This window comes from Thamnophis sirtalis, unplaced genomic scaffold (assembly GCF_051295495.1).
Source record: "Thamnophis sirtalis isolate CommonGarterSnake01/CBP01778 unplaced genomic scaffold, rThaSir2_p1.2 scaffold_4, whole genome shotgun sequence".
NCBI lineage: Eukaryota > Metazoa > Chordata > Lepidosauria > Squamata > Natricidae > Thamnophis > Thamnophis sirtalis.
Window position 1 is genome coordinate 54463536 of NW_028261384.1, and position 16976 is coordinate 54480511.

General features: G+C 37.2%; 1 protein-coding gene across 5 annotated transcripts in view; it reads right to left on the minus strand.

The window, feature by feature from the left end:
- Window positions 1-202: 202 nt before the first annotated feature.
- CPNE4 (copine 4) overlaps window positions 203-16976 on the minus strand; it is a 369631-nt gene continuing 352857 nt past the window's right edge. For all 5 annotated transcript variants that reach the window (XM_087712948.1, XM_087712945.1, XM_087712946.1 and 2 more), the window contains 6 exons: window positions 15543-15676; window positions 11774-11828; window positions 8718-8769; window positions 7379-7512; window positions 5410-5646; window positions 203-784 (listed from right to left, as the gene is read on the minus strand). In XM_087712948.1, coding sequence (XP_087569074.1) covers window positions 653-784; window positions 5410-5646; window positions 7379-7512; window positions 8718-8769; window positions 11774-11828; window positions 15543-15676 — 744 coding nt within the window. In that variant the 3' untranslated portion in view covers window positions 203-652. The remainder of the gene's footprint in view (window positions 785-5409; window positions 5647-7378; window positions 7513-8717; window positions 8770-11773; window positions 11829-15542; window positions 15677-16976) is intronic.

Below are 16976 nucleotides of genomic sequence, written 5' to 3' on the forward strand. Positions count from 1 at the left end.
AACTATTGGCTATGTTTGGCCATATTTTTTATATGTAAGCAATTATCATGCTTGTTATACATATCTTAGATTCATGTTTCAAGTATAATTTCCTGAAATAGTTTGAAGAGGTTTTGATAATAGGAATTGTCATAATCTGAAAATGGAATACTTTATGAAAACATTTGAATGAACAGCTTTGTAGCAAGAAATACACACAACAACTGCAAAACTGTGTTGTTTTTATTTTGGAACATGCAAATACAATTCATGCATCTGTCACTTTGAAAAAAACTTTTCCTTTTATAGCAGATAAACCCAAAGATATTTTGGTTATCAACTTCCAATAAATTTTTCAAAATGCTTTACAGTGTAAAGATAATAAGAAATTTAGCAAAATTTCAACAAACCAGTATAAAAAACAGATACAGATAACTTTTCAAGATGACATGCTGTAATGTAAAGAGTAATAATTTTGATTGGTTTTTTTCCATAAAAAGTCTGCAACAATATAGTAGCTTAATCTTTACTTGTAAGCCTTTAGGCTACACATGCAAAAATGAAAATGGGGAGAGGAATTTAAGTAAAAATCACAAAAACGTGCTATTTTCATTTTAAATACAATAGTTGTAAATAGTAGTGTATCTGAACTCTGTCAAGTAGGTAGGAAATTTCATGGAGCTAGTGTCCTGGAAGACTCATATTCTGACATACATTTTGGTTTAATTGTTTTCCCATTATAATAGTCAACCACTTGATTTGGAACTTCAGCCAAAACACTTTTTGCTAATGCAGCTGGGGATGCCTGCAAGAAATAGCAGAAAATAATGTATGTTACTTCAAGTCTAATTGTGCCAACATTTCTTTATAACTGACAGTGCTGAGTACATAACTCATCTATAGCAGTTATGTTTATATCTCAGCTTTTTTTATAAGCTCAAAATAGTGCATGGGTAGAAAGGAGGATATTATTTTATCCATATAGCAATCCTGTGAGGTGGGATGAATTAATTGACTTCCCAATTCAAAGCCAGTCTCTTAGTAACCATTCTGCACTACCTGATCAAAGATGTTTTATTTAAATCTAGTCATCACTTTTTAAAAAAAAAAACCATACTAAACTTATACTATACTAAAAAACTATGCTATACTTATAACAGCATTTACCTAGAAAGAAAATTAATCTGCTCTCTTCCTCTGAATAATTTGATTGGGAAACCCTGAAAAATATTACAATACAATACAATAGCAGAGTTGGAAGGGACCCTGGAGGTCTTCTAGTCCAACCCTCTGCCTAGGCAAGAAACCCTATACTGTTTCAGACAAATGGCTATCCAACATCTTCTTAAAGACTTCCAGTGTTGGGGCATTCACAACTTCTGGAGGCAAGCTGTTCCACTGATTAATTGTTCTAACTGTCAGGAAAATTCTCCTCAGTTCCAAGTTGCTTCTCTCCTTGATTAGTTGCCACCCATTGCTTCTTATTCTACCCTCAGGTGCCTTGGAGAATAGTTTTACTCCCTCTTCTTTGTGGCAGCCCCTGAGATATTGGAACACTGCTATCATGTCTCCCCTAGTCCTTCTTTTCATTAAACTAGACATACCCAGTTCCTGAAACCGTTCTTCATATGTTTTAGTCTCCAGTCCCCATATCATCTTTGTTGCTCTTCTCTGCACTCTTTCTAGAGTCTCCTCATCTTTTCTACATTGTGGCAACCAAAACTGAATGCAGTATTCCAAGTGTGGCCTTACCAAGGCCTTATAAAGTGGTATTAACACTTCACGTGATCTTGATTCTATCCCTTTGTTTATGTGGCCTAGAACTGTGTTGGCTTTTTTGGCAGCTGCTGCATACTGCTGGCTCATATTTAAATGGTTGTCCATTAGGACTCCAAGATCCCTCTCACAGTTACTACTATTGAGCAAGGTACTACCTATACTGTACCTGTGCATTTCATTTTTCTTGCCTAAATGTAGAACCTTACTCTTTTCACCATTGAATTTCATTTTGTTATATAGTGTGCAATGTTCAAGTTTGTCAAGATCCTTCTGTATCTTAAGCCTGTCTTCTGGAGTGTTGGCTATTCCTGCCAGCTTGGTGTCATCTGCAAATTTGATGAGTTCCCCATTTATTCCCCATATTAATAGAGGAAGATATCATTGCAAGTGAGTAAATGCAAATTTGACTGAAAACAATGAAATAGAGGCATCAACCGAAGAAGGGGAAAATAATCTCCTATTACCACCCTCTGCCCATCCTCACAATTTGTTGAAGGTGAGAATCTGCTTATGCCCATGAAGTGCCATCATGCAAACAACAAATAAAGAAAAATCAGGATCCTCAGTAAGAGAGAGTCTCCATAGCAGGTCTTCCCATTATACATAGCAGATTACAAAGAGGAGAATAATCTTATTGACTGAATTCATCCTTAGAATGATGTATACAGTCCAGTATTCCTTAAGCTCTTAGAATACATAAATATTGATATTACATTATATTATGTCCTTAAGTATAAGATTTAACATAATGTCTACCTCTCCTCCTCCTCGGAGGAGAAATAAATTTCTCTTTTTTTATATAGTGTACATTTTGTGTGGTATTATACATTACATGCAGTGGTGGAATTCAGTCAGTTCTCACTAGTTCACTAGAACAGGTAGCTAATTGTTCAGTTCGGCGAACTGGCTAAAGCTTCGACTCTTCCCTCCCAGCCACTCCTCCCCTCACCCGCCTCTCTTTGCTGCACTGCTCGACTCATACTTTGGCTGAGAGTAAGGGCCTATTGACAACCTATTTCCCCTTCCCTCCTTATGCTGCACCAAAGAGAGTTGCCCTCTCGCACTTTTCCATCTGGCCAGACTGAAGGCCGTTTCGGCATCTTGGCACTCCTCTAACCTCCCCCCTAGCTCCTCCAAACAAGCAACATCTGTGCAGGCAAAACCCCAAGGCAGCTCTAAGGTGCCCAAGGGGGGAAGCATGGAGCGAGGCAACTTGGCAACTGGCCTCAGAGGAGCTCAGGGCCTTTTCGGGAAAAGTCCCAGAGGAGCTCGGGGCCTTTTTGCGAAAAGTCCCATGCTCCTGGGAAGATGGGAAAAAGCTCTCTGGTTTGCTGGCTTCCCATTTTCACAACAGCAGCATGTGGAGAGAGTACCTTGGCAACTGGACTGCTTCTCTCTGAACCCCTTTCCTGTTTTGTCTGCTGGATCAATGCAGGTGGACATAAATCCTAGCTTTGCTGTCCATTGAAGCTAGGAATATCAAATAAGGTGGATAATGTAAGGATCGGACCCTTGCAAAGTCCTCATCTGCCAAGGAGCCCAGCCGAGGCCTCACTCACTGCCTGCTGAGGTGTCTGGACTCCAGATGATGGGATGGGGTCTTTCAGGCACTTAGTTTAGTCACCTGCTTAGTAGCTCCTGCCCTCCCTCTGTCACTGGGAGTTTGGGTGTTTCAGCGGGTGGTGAGCAAGGTCTCAGCCAGGCTCTTTGGTAGACGAGGACTTTGCAGGGGCTGATCTAGCGCCCGGGTGGCTACAACACAAACTTACATTCTTGGCCTTATTTGAGATTCCTAGCTGCAATGGACAACAAATTCAAAATGAATTTGTGAATACAAACATGTAGACACAGATATGCAGACACACACAAACACGATTCTGTATATTTACACGAATGTATATTTACAGATTTTCTTCATTAAATCAATATGCCATGCATTTCACATCTAAGACATATATGTGTTTGTGTGTGTGTGAGTGTGAGTATGGCATATGTATATGTATATGTCAGTGGTGGGTTCCGGATCACGTTGCAACCGGTACAGTGCAACGGGGCCCAGCAGCCACCACAAGAACGCGTGCAGCGTGCGCACACTTGGTTGCAGCGCCTGCATGCCTCCTTACTCTTGCAAAGCTCCACGATGCCTCCATGACACTCCAGCTGCTCGGTGGAGTGTTGCACAGGCGCGTATACTCCATGCACGTGTGCGGAAGCGCCAAAGAGCTCAAATACAGGTAAGGATGGTGGGCGGGCGGGTGGGCCCTCTGGAGCACTGTACCAGAATGGTACCCGGTGCTCCCAGCAGGCACTGGTACACTCATACCAGGGTGTACAGCTTGCAACCCACCACTGGTATATGTATGTGTATGTATGTATGTATGTATGTATGTATGTATGTATGTATGTATGTATGTATGTGTATATGTGTGTGTGTGTGTGTGTGTGTTGTATTTGGCAACAGTAAAAATATTGGGTTTCTATCTGGATGGTCTCTTATGACGAGCCGATGGACAGAGAATGGAAGCAGTGAACCTTCTCCCATATTTGGGAATACTGGGGGTTGTAACTCACTCACTCACTCACTCACTCACTCACTCACTCACTCACTCACTCACTCACTCACTCACTCTATCTATCTATCTATCTATCTATCTATCTATCTATCTATCTATCTATCTATCTATCTATCTATCTATCTATCTCTATCTCTATCTCTATCTCTATCTCTATCTATCTATCTATCTATCTATCTATCTATCTATCTATCTATCTATCTATCTATCTATCTATCTATCTATCTATCTATCTATCTATCTATCTATCTATCTATGCATGCCACAGTGCAAGGGTGCGGGCTACAGTGAAAAACCCTGTCCTATTCATCTCACCGGCTGAAATTCCGTAATTGACGGGGTCCTCAGTAAACTCCTTCCATTGCACCAAGTAGAGTGGGCTAATCTCATTGTGGCAAGATGATAAAATACGCAATTGGCATTAATTTTTATGAGTAACAAGTAAATTGATAAGATCAAGAAGCTGATCAGTGTGCAGGATATTTTGTGTTTTTTTCTGTTTAATTTTCTTTTAGAGGAGAAGAATTGGTTCCTGAATTGGTATCAGGGTGCTATTATTTTGTACTAGACTTAATAGTATCAAAATAGATTGATTTTTTAAAAGTCTGAATGATGATTTTTGTTTTGTGTTTGTTATATTGTTATGTTAACTAGCACATGTTTTATCTTGTTGTGACAATAGTAGTGTCCTCCATTGCCAGGCTGTAATTCTGTAATACCTTGATCAAGCGTTACATCTCCCTTTTCCACATATTAATTGTCATTCTATAATATTTTCATTGCTTATGCTTCCATATTCTAATATTGTGACCTTTTAAGAAAATTATAAATGAACTTTATTAAACAAGTATTATTATGTAAATGCACATAATCTATATTTAACTGATTTGTCAGTTGTTTGCTGGTGGGCTATATTCAAAGAAACAACCATTTATCATACACTTCAGTAAAATCATCCTTAAATTTCTACCTGAATTATGTGTGAATATTATTGTGATAGGTATAATATTTATGGGTGAAATCCCTGAACTAAAAAATAATGTTTTATCAAAAAAAGTATGGTTAAAACAAATCTTACATGTTTGAAGTTTCTGAATGGCACAAATTGAACAATGTCTCGTAGAACTGGTTCTCCCTTGGGAGACCGCAGGATGCCATCATCCCCATCAAGCATCTGCATGTCACTGAAATCAGCATTTCCGACTCCAACAATGATGACCGACATGGGGAGGTGAGAGGCATGGACGATGGCTTCACGTGTGTCAGCCATGTCTGTGATGACCCCATCCGTCAGAATCAACAAAATGAAATATTGCTAAATGGTAGAAAAAGGAACATCAGCATTTGAATGTATTTCTCACAACTGTTGCTAAAAACAGTGCTGCTAAAATTTCCTGGCAATTGCATCCTGTAACTAGCTTTATGGCACTTTTCATTGATGATGACTGGAGGTAGAAAGTTAAATATAATCAGATCAAAGAAAATATAATAAATTTATTCTACAGGAGGTATGAAGGCAACGGTGCTTCTTTGGGAAGAGTTATATAATCATTCATATAGGCAGGGCTCATATAATATGGTAGTCCCCTTTGTGATTTAGCTGACTTTGGCTCATGATGTTTGAATCAGCAGCTATTTGCTAAATCATGGTATATTGTATGCATGTTGTGTGAACCTACCATAACTCAATAGGCATTTTTCTCAGTCAGTAAATATCAGGAAAGTGTCTGATAAAAAGTAGAAAGAATCAAAAGAAAGAATCAGAAGATTTCTGAAAGTAATTAGTTTAATGGCACCAGTACCAAATTTGGATGGCAACTATAAGACTTTGCTAGTACTAAGGCACTATTTTCTCAACCTATGTATGAATTGCTGTCTGTCCAGTCCTCTTACTCTAATACATTATGAGAAATTATGAGCCATATAAAGAGTGACAATAATTATCTTTAATTACTACATTAAAAAAAATTCCACAAATTTTCTCACAACTTAACTTACAATGAAAATATATGGAATTACTGCACAAAACCTGTAGCAAATCTGGCACCAATTACTGTGTGCATAAATTAGCAGCAATATAAAATAGTATAATAAGATATTCTGTTTTTGAATTACTCACACAATAATATCATGAATATCTCTTTCATGTGACACAGAAAGCATAGTGTGACATAGTTAGGGCTGACATAAGATGCATGTCAACATTATGCATTCAATTGTAGCTAAACATAGCTAACTTAACTATAATTTGTATTCATGAATGGGTAAGCAGATATTTTATAATTAGTATTAAATTATAATAATTTGATAAAATATAATTAGTATTTTATTGCTTAAAATAGCAATAGCACATAGACTTATATACCACTCCACAGTGCCTTACAGCCCTCTCTCTAAGTGGTTTAACAGAGTCAGCATATTGCCCCCAGCAATCTGGATCTCATTTTACCAAGTTTGGAAGGATGGAAGGCTGAGTCAACCTTGAGCAGTTGAGAATTGAACTGCCACACTCCAGAATTAGCCTCAATATTGCATTCTAACCACTGCGCCACCCAGGGGTGATTTCTGGCTTCTGTTACTGCCAGTTTGCTCAGGGATGAGCTTCAGGCGCACATGTGCTTGATGTGCACTACACATGCATGCACAGAAGCAAAAAACAAGATGGTGCTGCTGTAGACACTGCCAATAGAACCACTTCGGGGGCATGACTGGCCAAGTTACTACCTACTTAGCTGAACTGGTCCAAACCGGTAGGAACCCACCTCTGGCACCACCACGGCTCTTAAAAACTTAACTTAGTTTTTTTTAGACATTTTGGGAAATTGGTACTTATGACCATTTTCACAATGAAAACCATCATGAATAAAAAACATAGAATGGGTCCAATTGAAACAGTGAGAGAAATTATCTGCTTTTATGTTTGTACTGGCCAGATGCTGAAGCATCAAAAATGGGCTAAGGTATGTCAATGTATATCTAAACAGATATTTTATGCTCTCAGAAGGAATGGTTTCATAAAGTAGTTTCTTATTTTCCGTGATCCTTACCGATGCTTCCTTAGTGTTTGTTTCTTCTGATGCTGATTTAGCCACCTTTTGGATGATGGGAGCTATGTTGGTTGGTCCATAAAGCTGAAGCTTTGGGAGACAATTCTGATATGCTTCCACAACCCCTTGAATCCCTTGTAAAATGACAAGTTAAAGAAAAAACTGGGATGAAAGCAAGAACTGAGCAAATTCCTTGGGAAAGTGGACATGACTCCAAGTTTTCTTCCAAGTGAAATTGTTTTAAACAATTCATGTAATCCTATTCATGAAAGTGATCAGCTAGACAGCCTATTTCATCTTCCCAGTCATGATTCTGAAATAGTTGAAAGAAAGAGACTCTCCCCACTGACCTGACCTCATTTATGACATGTAATACATAATTCATGAACTAGCTCTCTTCCTTACTGTCAGCATTCAACTGTGCATTTTATAGATATTAACCATCCCACATATTAGAACCCTTTGCAAATATGATTATTTTATATGCCATAAAAGCCTGTGCTAACAATGTGAGCATCAGAAAAATGTTATAATTTTAGAAGTTTATAGAGATTAATTATTAGATGGAAATTACCTGGTACATTTTCTCTCACTGTCCTTAGTACTTTTGGACTAAGCCATTATATGGCCTTTCTAAAGACCTGCATTTTATCAAGAAATTTAAAAACGAAATCTTGGAATAAGAACTAGATCTTGAATAAGAAAGACTTGTCATGGATCATTGCTGCTGTTGCTATAGACATTGTCATTCTTCTCAAAGAGAGCTATATATAAAAATCATCTTTTTTTAGAAAAGCAATCTAGTAAAGCAATCAATTATAAACAAATTCCCATAAACTAAATAATTAAAATGTAGGTCTACAACAATTTAAAATAAGAGTTTAGCAACAAATTAGTCCTAAGGTCAACTATTAATCTACAAATTGTTGAATTTCTATTCTCATTTAATAGTTATATGTAATCTTTTCTGGATTCTCTGAATGATTCACATTTAAGAATATGAAAGTAATACCTATACAGGAATTTGTCTTAATACTGAGTCCAATTATTGAAGGTCCAATCACTTCCAGTTCTGCAGGGAGATATAATTCCCAGCTATACCTGAAGTGCTGGACATTGGTCCTGGGAAGCTCTGTGTGAAGTACATTACATTTAACACTTCTCACATCACCCTTCCACTAAGTATGAGCTCTAAGAAGCAAACAAAGGACACTGAATATGAAATCAGTACTATGCAGATATATAGATTGAAACAAACAGTTTGGCTCAATAATTGATGAAAAATACATTAAACAGCAGAGCTGTATTATGTTGATTGCTGAGAAAAAAAGCTGGTTACCTGCACATTCTGGATTATCTTCATTAAAGTTGATTGCAAAATCATGAGATACCTGTGGATAAAGCCAACCCCCCCACCCCGCCCAAGAATTAGATTAATTTTTGCTCTAAAAATAATTCTTGTTTCCCATTGGCAATTGGAGAATTCGAAATAATTTTCTTTTAGAGATGCAATACCAAATGCTTTCCAAATAATTTATTTGTGTTGCTTCAAAGTTGCAGCTTTTGTGTAGTACATTAAGGAAGAGTATTTACACAATTCAATTCAAGAGTATTTTCTAAAGTCGAAGAAACAAGAGTGGGAAAACATTCAGTGAATTCATATTCAAATGTGAACTTATCTAATTTTGCATTTTCCAACCATTATATGATTCAAAATTTAATTACATTCAAATTTGCAATTCTTCAAATTCTGGACTGCAGTTTCTAATAATAATAGTAATATTAAAGCCTGTAAATTATAGAAAAATATGTATGCATATATTGCAAAAAACTACATATACACATGAAAATAATGCACAAGCATTTTATTGGGGAAAATACTTGAAAAATATTTATACCAAAGAAAGTATTTTGCTGCAAACTTGAATTAATGTGTATAAAACTATCCTGAAAATTGCTATAAATCTTACACCCAAATTTTCAGTAACTGCAAACAATCTCCAAAACTAATCTCTTTAGATTGAATTGACCAATCCATTAATTTCAATCTAGGAGAAGTTGCTACTGATTTAGAAAAGTGAAGGAGAACCATGGCCCAGAACTATTTCATGTCCTTTCTGAAATCAGGCTGTTATATAATTTGGAAAATTGTTTGAAACAGAGTTTTTCTGAAGAGCATAATCAGGTGGGCCATTTTTATTCCTGGCTGTTTTCAGAGATTTTAACCTTTTTTAAAGGTTATGTTCATTTTTTATTATACTAATGGGAAATATTTTATGATTATGTAGCAATGAATAAATAAATAAATATATCTCTTCCCTGTTTTTTTTTAAATTTAGACTAGGTCAAAACATAAGCTATATTAACTTTGTCCAATAAGTAATAGTTATACCCCAGAAAGTAGAATGCTCTTCTAAACACTCATTAAAGAAATGCACCTTTTTAATCTAATGTTCCACAGGTCAATGGTGGGTGTCCTCCCCCCCCCCCCGAGGGGGGGGAAGAATGTCATCACTGGGAGTCCACAAAAGCTTGAAGAATTTAAATCTTGAGTTAAGTCTTGAGGTCCATGGCCATGGTCCGTGACCACAAAAGATATTAAAAGTGGTCCATAGTAAAGAAAAGGCTGAGAATCATTGATACAGATAATTTAAATACTTTAATACAAAGGTATATAATGTGATGGATTATATAGCTAAGACATGCTCTCTGCTGTTGATGTAGGAATCATGAAGCCTTTAAGATAGCAACAGGTAGTAAAGCACATGTTAGTCCCACAGATGGGAAGTATTAGAAAAAGATTCAGATTAATTTTCCTATATTGCCTGAGGAATAAAAGAGAAGGAAGGGAAGATATGGAAAATTCTATTACTGTAGCTCCGTGATGGCGAACCTATGGCACATGTGCCACAGGTGGCACGTGGAGCCGTTTGTTAGGGCACGCAAGGCACTGCCCTGTCTGCTCCAGCATGCATGCGTGCGCTGGCCAGCTGACTTTGGCCTTCATTTTCGGCCATTTTTCGCCCTCCAGAGACTTCCATCCGGGTTGAAGTTCCTGAACTTCCAGGTTGCTCATAGGGCCATTTTTGCCCTCTGGAGGCTTCAGGGAAGGGCCTCCAGGGGGGTGGAGGAGGCCATTTTTGCTCTTCCCAGGCTCCTAGAAAGCTTCTGGAGCCTGGGGAAGGTGAAAAATGGGTCCACCATGCACCAAAGGTTGGGGGAGGGCAGGGGTCGCATGCATAGAATTATTGGTGTGGGCACACCCACAAATGACTCCCCTGCGCTCCCCCCACTTTTGGCACACACCGGGAAAAAGATTAGCCATCACTGTTATAGCTTATCTAAATAAAATACATTTGTAGTCTTCCTATAGAGTAATTTCTGTGGTCTGGCCTATTTTGTAGGGTTTACCATCTATGAAGTCTGTAGTCTTTATTTATTCACAAGATTCTTTTCAATTAAAAATTAATGGAAGATGACATATTGCTGAGCAACACCTTTCTGCAATCTGACCTGGGCTGACATAATAAAATAAAATAAAATAAAAATGGTTTGGAATTCACTAATTTATTTGGAAGCATGTGAGATATCATACAAACTTTGGTAATCCTGAATGGGTGTCTGGAACTACACATACAGTTTAGACATTAATGGCTGTGTGTTGTGTTCTTTTGAGGGGACAACAAATTTACATTATTATACTGTATACTCACTACTTTACATTGTAGCCAAGTGTCATTTCTTCACTGTTGCCACATGAAAAGATATACTTAAATGTTTACAAAATGTGAGGGGGTGTACTGATATACTGCATATTATCCTCCGCCCAAATGTACTCAGTTATCCACAGTATATTTTTTTAATTGAAGCCATTTATATCCACTTGTCCCAAAGATTATCTCTAGGGGTCCTGTTAATTTGCTTAATATGACATCCATCTTCCTTTTCATCTGTGCTACTTGGCACTCTTTCCTTAATCATAAAACATGGTCATCTTTGTTCAGAAACCTTAACAAAACAAAATTATTCTCAAATGTTATTTTAATTCCAGCCTTCTAAAGTTCTGATCCAAAATATCAACTGTACTGTATGCTAAAAATAAACCTTGTCACAACAGGAGGAGAAATTGAATGGTATGGGAAACTTTCTCATGCGGAAAGCCTTAAAGGTCTTAAAATTATCTTCATTGGTTTGAAATTCAGAATTATGCATAACATGATGCTATTTGAGCAGAGCCCCCCCCCCCAGCTGTAAATCATGCAGATGAATCTAAAATTGCTTTGGCCTCGCCTCTTTATTCCCTCCTGACATTCACGCCATTGCTTCCCTCTCCAGTAACTTATACATTATGCTAGAGACATCAAGAAAACGAGGAAGCTTCACCTGTTCACCTACTTTATAGTCAGGAGGTATCCTGGCTCCAAAGCCATACACTGGGAACATTTTATCACTGAAATTAAGATAGACAAGGATTATTGATCTTTGTTATACTGATCTCATTTAATTTTTCCTACTCCACCAAATTCATAAATAAATTACAAGGCAGAAAAAAGTTATGAAAGAGAAAGGACCCACTACATACCAATTACCTAGGTTTCACCTACCTCAGCTTGCAAATATATTTTTTTTCTATATGAGATAGCTAGATTCTTGCCTCTTCTTTGATAATTAGTAAGCCATAATGGCAGCTTTTCTTTATTTTCCACTTCATTTAGCAATCCTAGAATTCAGTCACTTCCAATACTAACCAGAGCTTTTCATGTCAATTGACTAGATATCATCTAATAATATACCCTTCAAGCTAAGCGATTTGTATTTGAAGGCAAAAATCCTTGGCCTGTTAGCTTGCATTTGATGATATGATTATGCTGAATTTGATTAATTTGCAATTTACTTGAAAAAATATTTCACTCCAAGTGTGTGTTAAATTGCAACCATAATATTTTTAGTAAAATAAGTTTATACTACTGCTTCTCTTCACCATTTAACAGCAACAAAAGATTTTGTATTTTTAGCAGCATTTATAGCAATATACATGTATACAGTAAAGTACATGCTATTCTACTATATATTGACAGTAGGTTTTGGGAATCTGTGCTAGCTTGTAATAACCTTTATATCTATAATAATATCCGTACCTGTATCCATATTCATATTTATCTCTATCTGTATCAGAAAGTGAACTGGCAATTAATTTCATGCTAATTATCCTACTGTTGCAACCTCTTGAATAAATGCTGATTTTTAAAGTTGTCAGTGCTATAAGAAGCTCTTAACACCTGCCTTTTCCCCCAGGAATTGGTTGGGGATGGGGTATTATGCTCATTTTGATGATTTTGGTTGTCTTATATGCAAGAATGTTTAAAGATTTTTGTTTCTTTCTTGGGGTTTTCATTTTTTAGAAGCTATTGTCATATTAGTTTTTATCTTACATGCTGCTCTGAATTGCATGTGATTAGGCAGCTATATAAATTGATTGATAGATTAAATAAACATGTCAAGTATAGAGGTTGATTGCTTAATTTTACACAATTTGTATGTCTCTAGAAGCCCTAAGGTAAGATGACATAATTGCTACATGATAACATTATTTTAAAATAAATATTGCTCTTTAAAAAAAAGAAATTAAAATATACGGGCCTACTTTAATCACTGCTCTGTTAGTTTTGTCTTTAAAAAATAAAACAGATGGCTGTTTAATGCCTTTGGGAAGCTGAACTTGCTGACTAGCAGGAAATGTATGCTTATAATTGAGCATTAAGTATGTGAAAATAGAAAACACAAATATGCTACCTACAAAAGAGGTAATTAATGAACATGAGGAATATACTTGCCCTAACAGAAACTTCTAAAAAGTATTTCTAATGAATTAACTAAAAAATTAATTATAACAAATATTATATCCATAAACATATCTGATTAACAGTAAGAGTAGCACTGTTGACAAAGGAATGCCAACCACCCTTATTAAATGAGTCAAATGTGCAAGCTAATCACAAAATACATCAACACATTTTTACTCATGAATATAAAGCAAGGAATAAATATGGGATTGAATATAAGAAATAGTGTATCTTAAGTCCCATAAAATGGTAAACCAGGATTCAATATCTGCATTTACTTGTTATTTAGGAACAGAGACATCCTGGGTATCCTTAGCTATATTGATTGCCCATGTTTTGCGATAGATTAAAATATATACTTTACATGTCAGCATTTAAAATGTTTATGAATATCCAGAAACTTCACAGCTGATAAGGAAATTGGTAAAGATTTGTTAGAAGGCCAATAGTCTATTAATACAAATTGGTTGTTTGCATTTTGGACCTTCTGATCTACAGGGTAATAAATATCAAACCCAAATAATCATCTTGTGCATAAATCCGTCTAAAACCTTTATGTAAAGGTAAAGCCCCCCCCCCCCGCACATGTGTGCTAGTTGTGTCCAGTTCTAGTGGTGGTCCTCATCTCGGTTTCTAAGCCAAAGATCTAGCGCTATCCGAAGATGTCTCCGTGGTCATGCGGCTGCCATGACTCAATGTTGAATGCGCATGGAGCACTGTTATCTTCCCACCAAAGTGATCCCTATTTTTCAACTTGCATTTTTTACGTGTGTCACGTTCTGAGCATGCGCTAAAATAAAGTTGTTTAAGCAGGAAGTACTCGACAGCCGATTGGCTAGTCGTTTGACAGCTCCAGTATAAAAAGGGAGCTGTCCAAGTGAGCGGCGTACGTTCCTGTCTGAAGCCGGTTCTGAATGTTAGCCTGTACTTGTTAGGGAATAAACTTGTTAGCCTTTATTCCCGTCTCCGCCTCAGTTCTTCTGGCTACCCAAGGGTCCTGGTATACAATAACGTGCTTTCAAACTGCTAGGTTGGCAGAAGCTGAGACATGTAACTGGAGCTCACCCTGTTATACAGCGCTAGGGATTCGAACCGCTGAACTGCTGGCCTTCTGAGCTACAAGCTCAGAGTCTTAGCCACTGAGCCACTGCATCCCTATGCCTTCACTTTACTAGAGATCATTCAGTCTCTAAAAATAGAAGCTGAAACTGAATATCTGTCTTCAGTGTGAATAATAGCAGTCATGGCTCCTTTAAGATATCACAGGTGTTGTTTCTTTAAGGCTGCCACTTATTCCAAAGCGCTGTTGACAAATGAATCTGCAATGTTGCACAGCCTTAATAAATATTAGGTAAAATCCCAGTTCTGTTATATTATGAGAGAAGACCACAGACTGGTCTTAAGCAGGAATTCAACACAGGTATAATAAATGGTAAAACTATGCAGCCTTTCAAAATCAAGGACAAAAAGATGCTTTGCAACATTCTTGGCATAAATACGTCCCCTATCTGTAAACCTTTCAGGAAGCTGTACTCTTCCTCAGACTGGAAATCATACATGCTGATGCATACCTACACAATTATTTTATCATAATTTGGGGCATTTGGAAAGAAGGAAAATAGCAGTTTTAAAAATTAACAGACCAATTTTAACATGTTTCCAAGTGGAAATTCATCCATTTACTTCAGTCACATCATTTGCACAATGTCTTTGTGACTCATATGATATGACTTGCTCCCTTTACTCTTGCTTTCCTTGGTACTCAAGAGAATGAATTTCCAATTGGATGCTAAGGAAAAAAAGAGAAAGGGGAGCAAGTCATGTCATATGAGTCACAAAGACATTGTGCAAAAATGTGACTGATGTAATTTGCATTAGTTATACATTTCATGATAAGCATGATGTCATTGTAGCATTCATTTTACTGAATGTTTTTCTCAACTCATCTTTTTTAGCTCAGATCACCTAGATTTTAGATCACTTACTCTATATGTTTTTAAGTAGCTAGCTCTTGAAAATTAGTAATGTGCTCAGTCATAGTAAAATTATGAAAAATATGTTGCAACCCATTTGGAAGCGTATGTAGAAAAATTAAAGGCTAGCAATAGTTTCATTCACCTCTTTGAAAGGTAGCATCATTATAATGCAAATAGCAATGCCTTGAAGTAAGCTAATTACATGGAAGTCACCAGAAAATGCCTCAAGAATAAATCAAAAGCAGTAACATTGCTCGACAATTATCAATATCCAGCTATCAACTTTATCAGCATTAGTTGACAGATATTTAGAAACTATTCTGAAAGAACATGGTAATTTTTCACCTGTCATAGTCTTGGCAGATTTCCCCAACAGCAACTAGTGCCTTCAAGTATTCATTTGGTTGATATGGATGAATATAGTGGAGAGAACAGCTGTTCCGAGGATCACCATTTGAGGCTGTAAAATCTATAGCCACCTAGAAAAGAAAACCAGAAAGAGTCATATACCTCTTATGCTTGTATCTATATAGGTAGTTTTCGACTTACAACATTTCATTTAGTGACAGTTTGATGTTATAACAGCATTTAAAAAGTGACTTACGACCATTTTTCACACTTATGACCATTGTAGCATTCCCCATGGACATATGATAAGTGTAATGATGTGTATGCTTTATTGTTATATCTTAAGTTCAATTGTTATGCCCAGTTCTTTATGCATGTTAGGAAACAGTTAACATTTCTAGTCATGTGATCTGGGGACAGGAAGTAGTTGGAAGATAGCTGCTGCTGAGTAAAGACAAGCCTCTGGTTCAAGCTCCTTGTTGTCTGCCTTTATTTGTATTAAATCATCACATGGTACCAGGAGTGGGGTGAGAAGAGGCATGGCAGCAAACAGCAACACAAAGAACATCCCTTCCCTGGATTTGGAGTCAGGGAACATATCTGAAAACTGGTCAAAGTGGAGGGAGCTTGTGTATGCAGGACCTGATGCAGACAAGTGGACTGATCAGCAGAAAGCAGCAGACTTTCTGATATGTGTGGGATCGAAAGGATGAGATGTGTGCAGAGCCTGGCAAGCAAGTGGAGAGATCACTGCAGAGGACAAAAAGAAAACAGAGGTACAGTTTGCAAAGTCTGAAGCATACTGCAACCCAAGGAAAAACTCCACAGTGCAGGGAAAACTGTTTTATGAGAGAAACCAGTGTGGAGGTGAATCTGTGGATGAATGGGTTACCCAGCAGTGCTTGCTTGCCAAAGACAGACTGTGCTATTCATGATGCTGGAGATATGATTAAACACCGTATTCTGATGGGCAGTAAGTTTAAGGAAGTTCAGGAAAAACTGCTGCAGGAGGAAGACTTAAATTTTGAGAAAGCCATATGGATTGCCAGAGCATATGAAATGTCAAGAAAGGATATGCAGATACTGGAAGGAACACAGCACCAGATCAATGCTATAGAAAATCAAAGCAGTAGATATGGTCAAGAAAGGGCACACAAAGGAACAAAAGGCACCTATGGCACTGGGACAAGTAACAGAGAAGCAGCTTGTGGATATGGTGGAAACATGCGTTATAAAAATAATGTCTGAACAAGTTTTACAATTGTTTGTGATAGAAATGCAAGCCTCAGCCATATTAGGTCTCAAAACAAGTAAAGAGATTGGACTTGTGAAGATCATAATGACTGGATGGTGGGCATAGAGGTCTGACAGAGGCTGACATTAAACGTGAGTACTGTGATCTACTCAAGGGCCTGGAGTGCCTTCCAGATA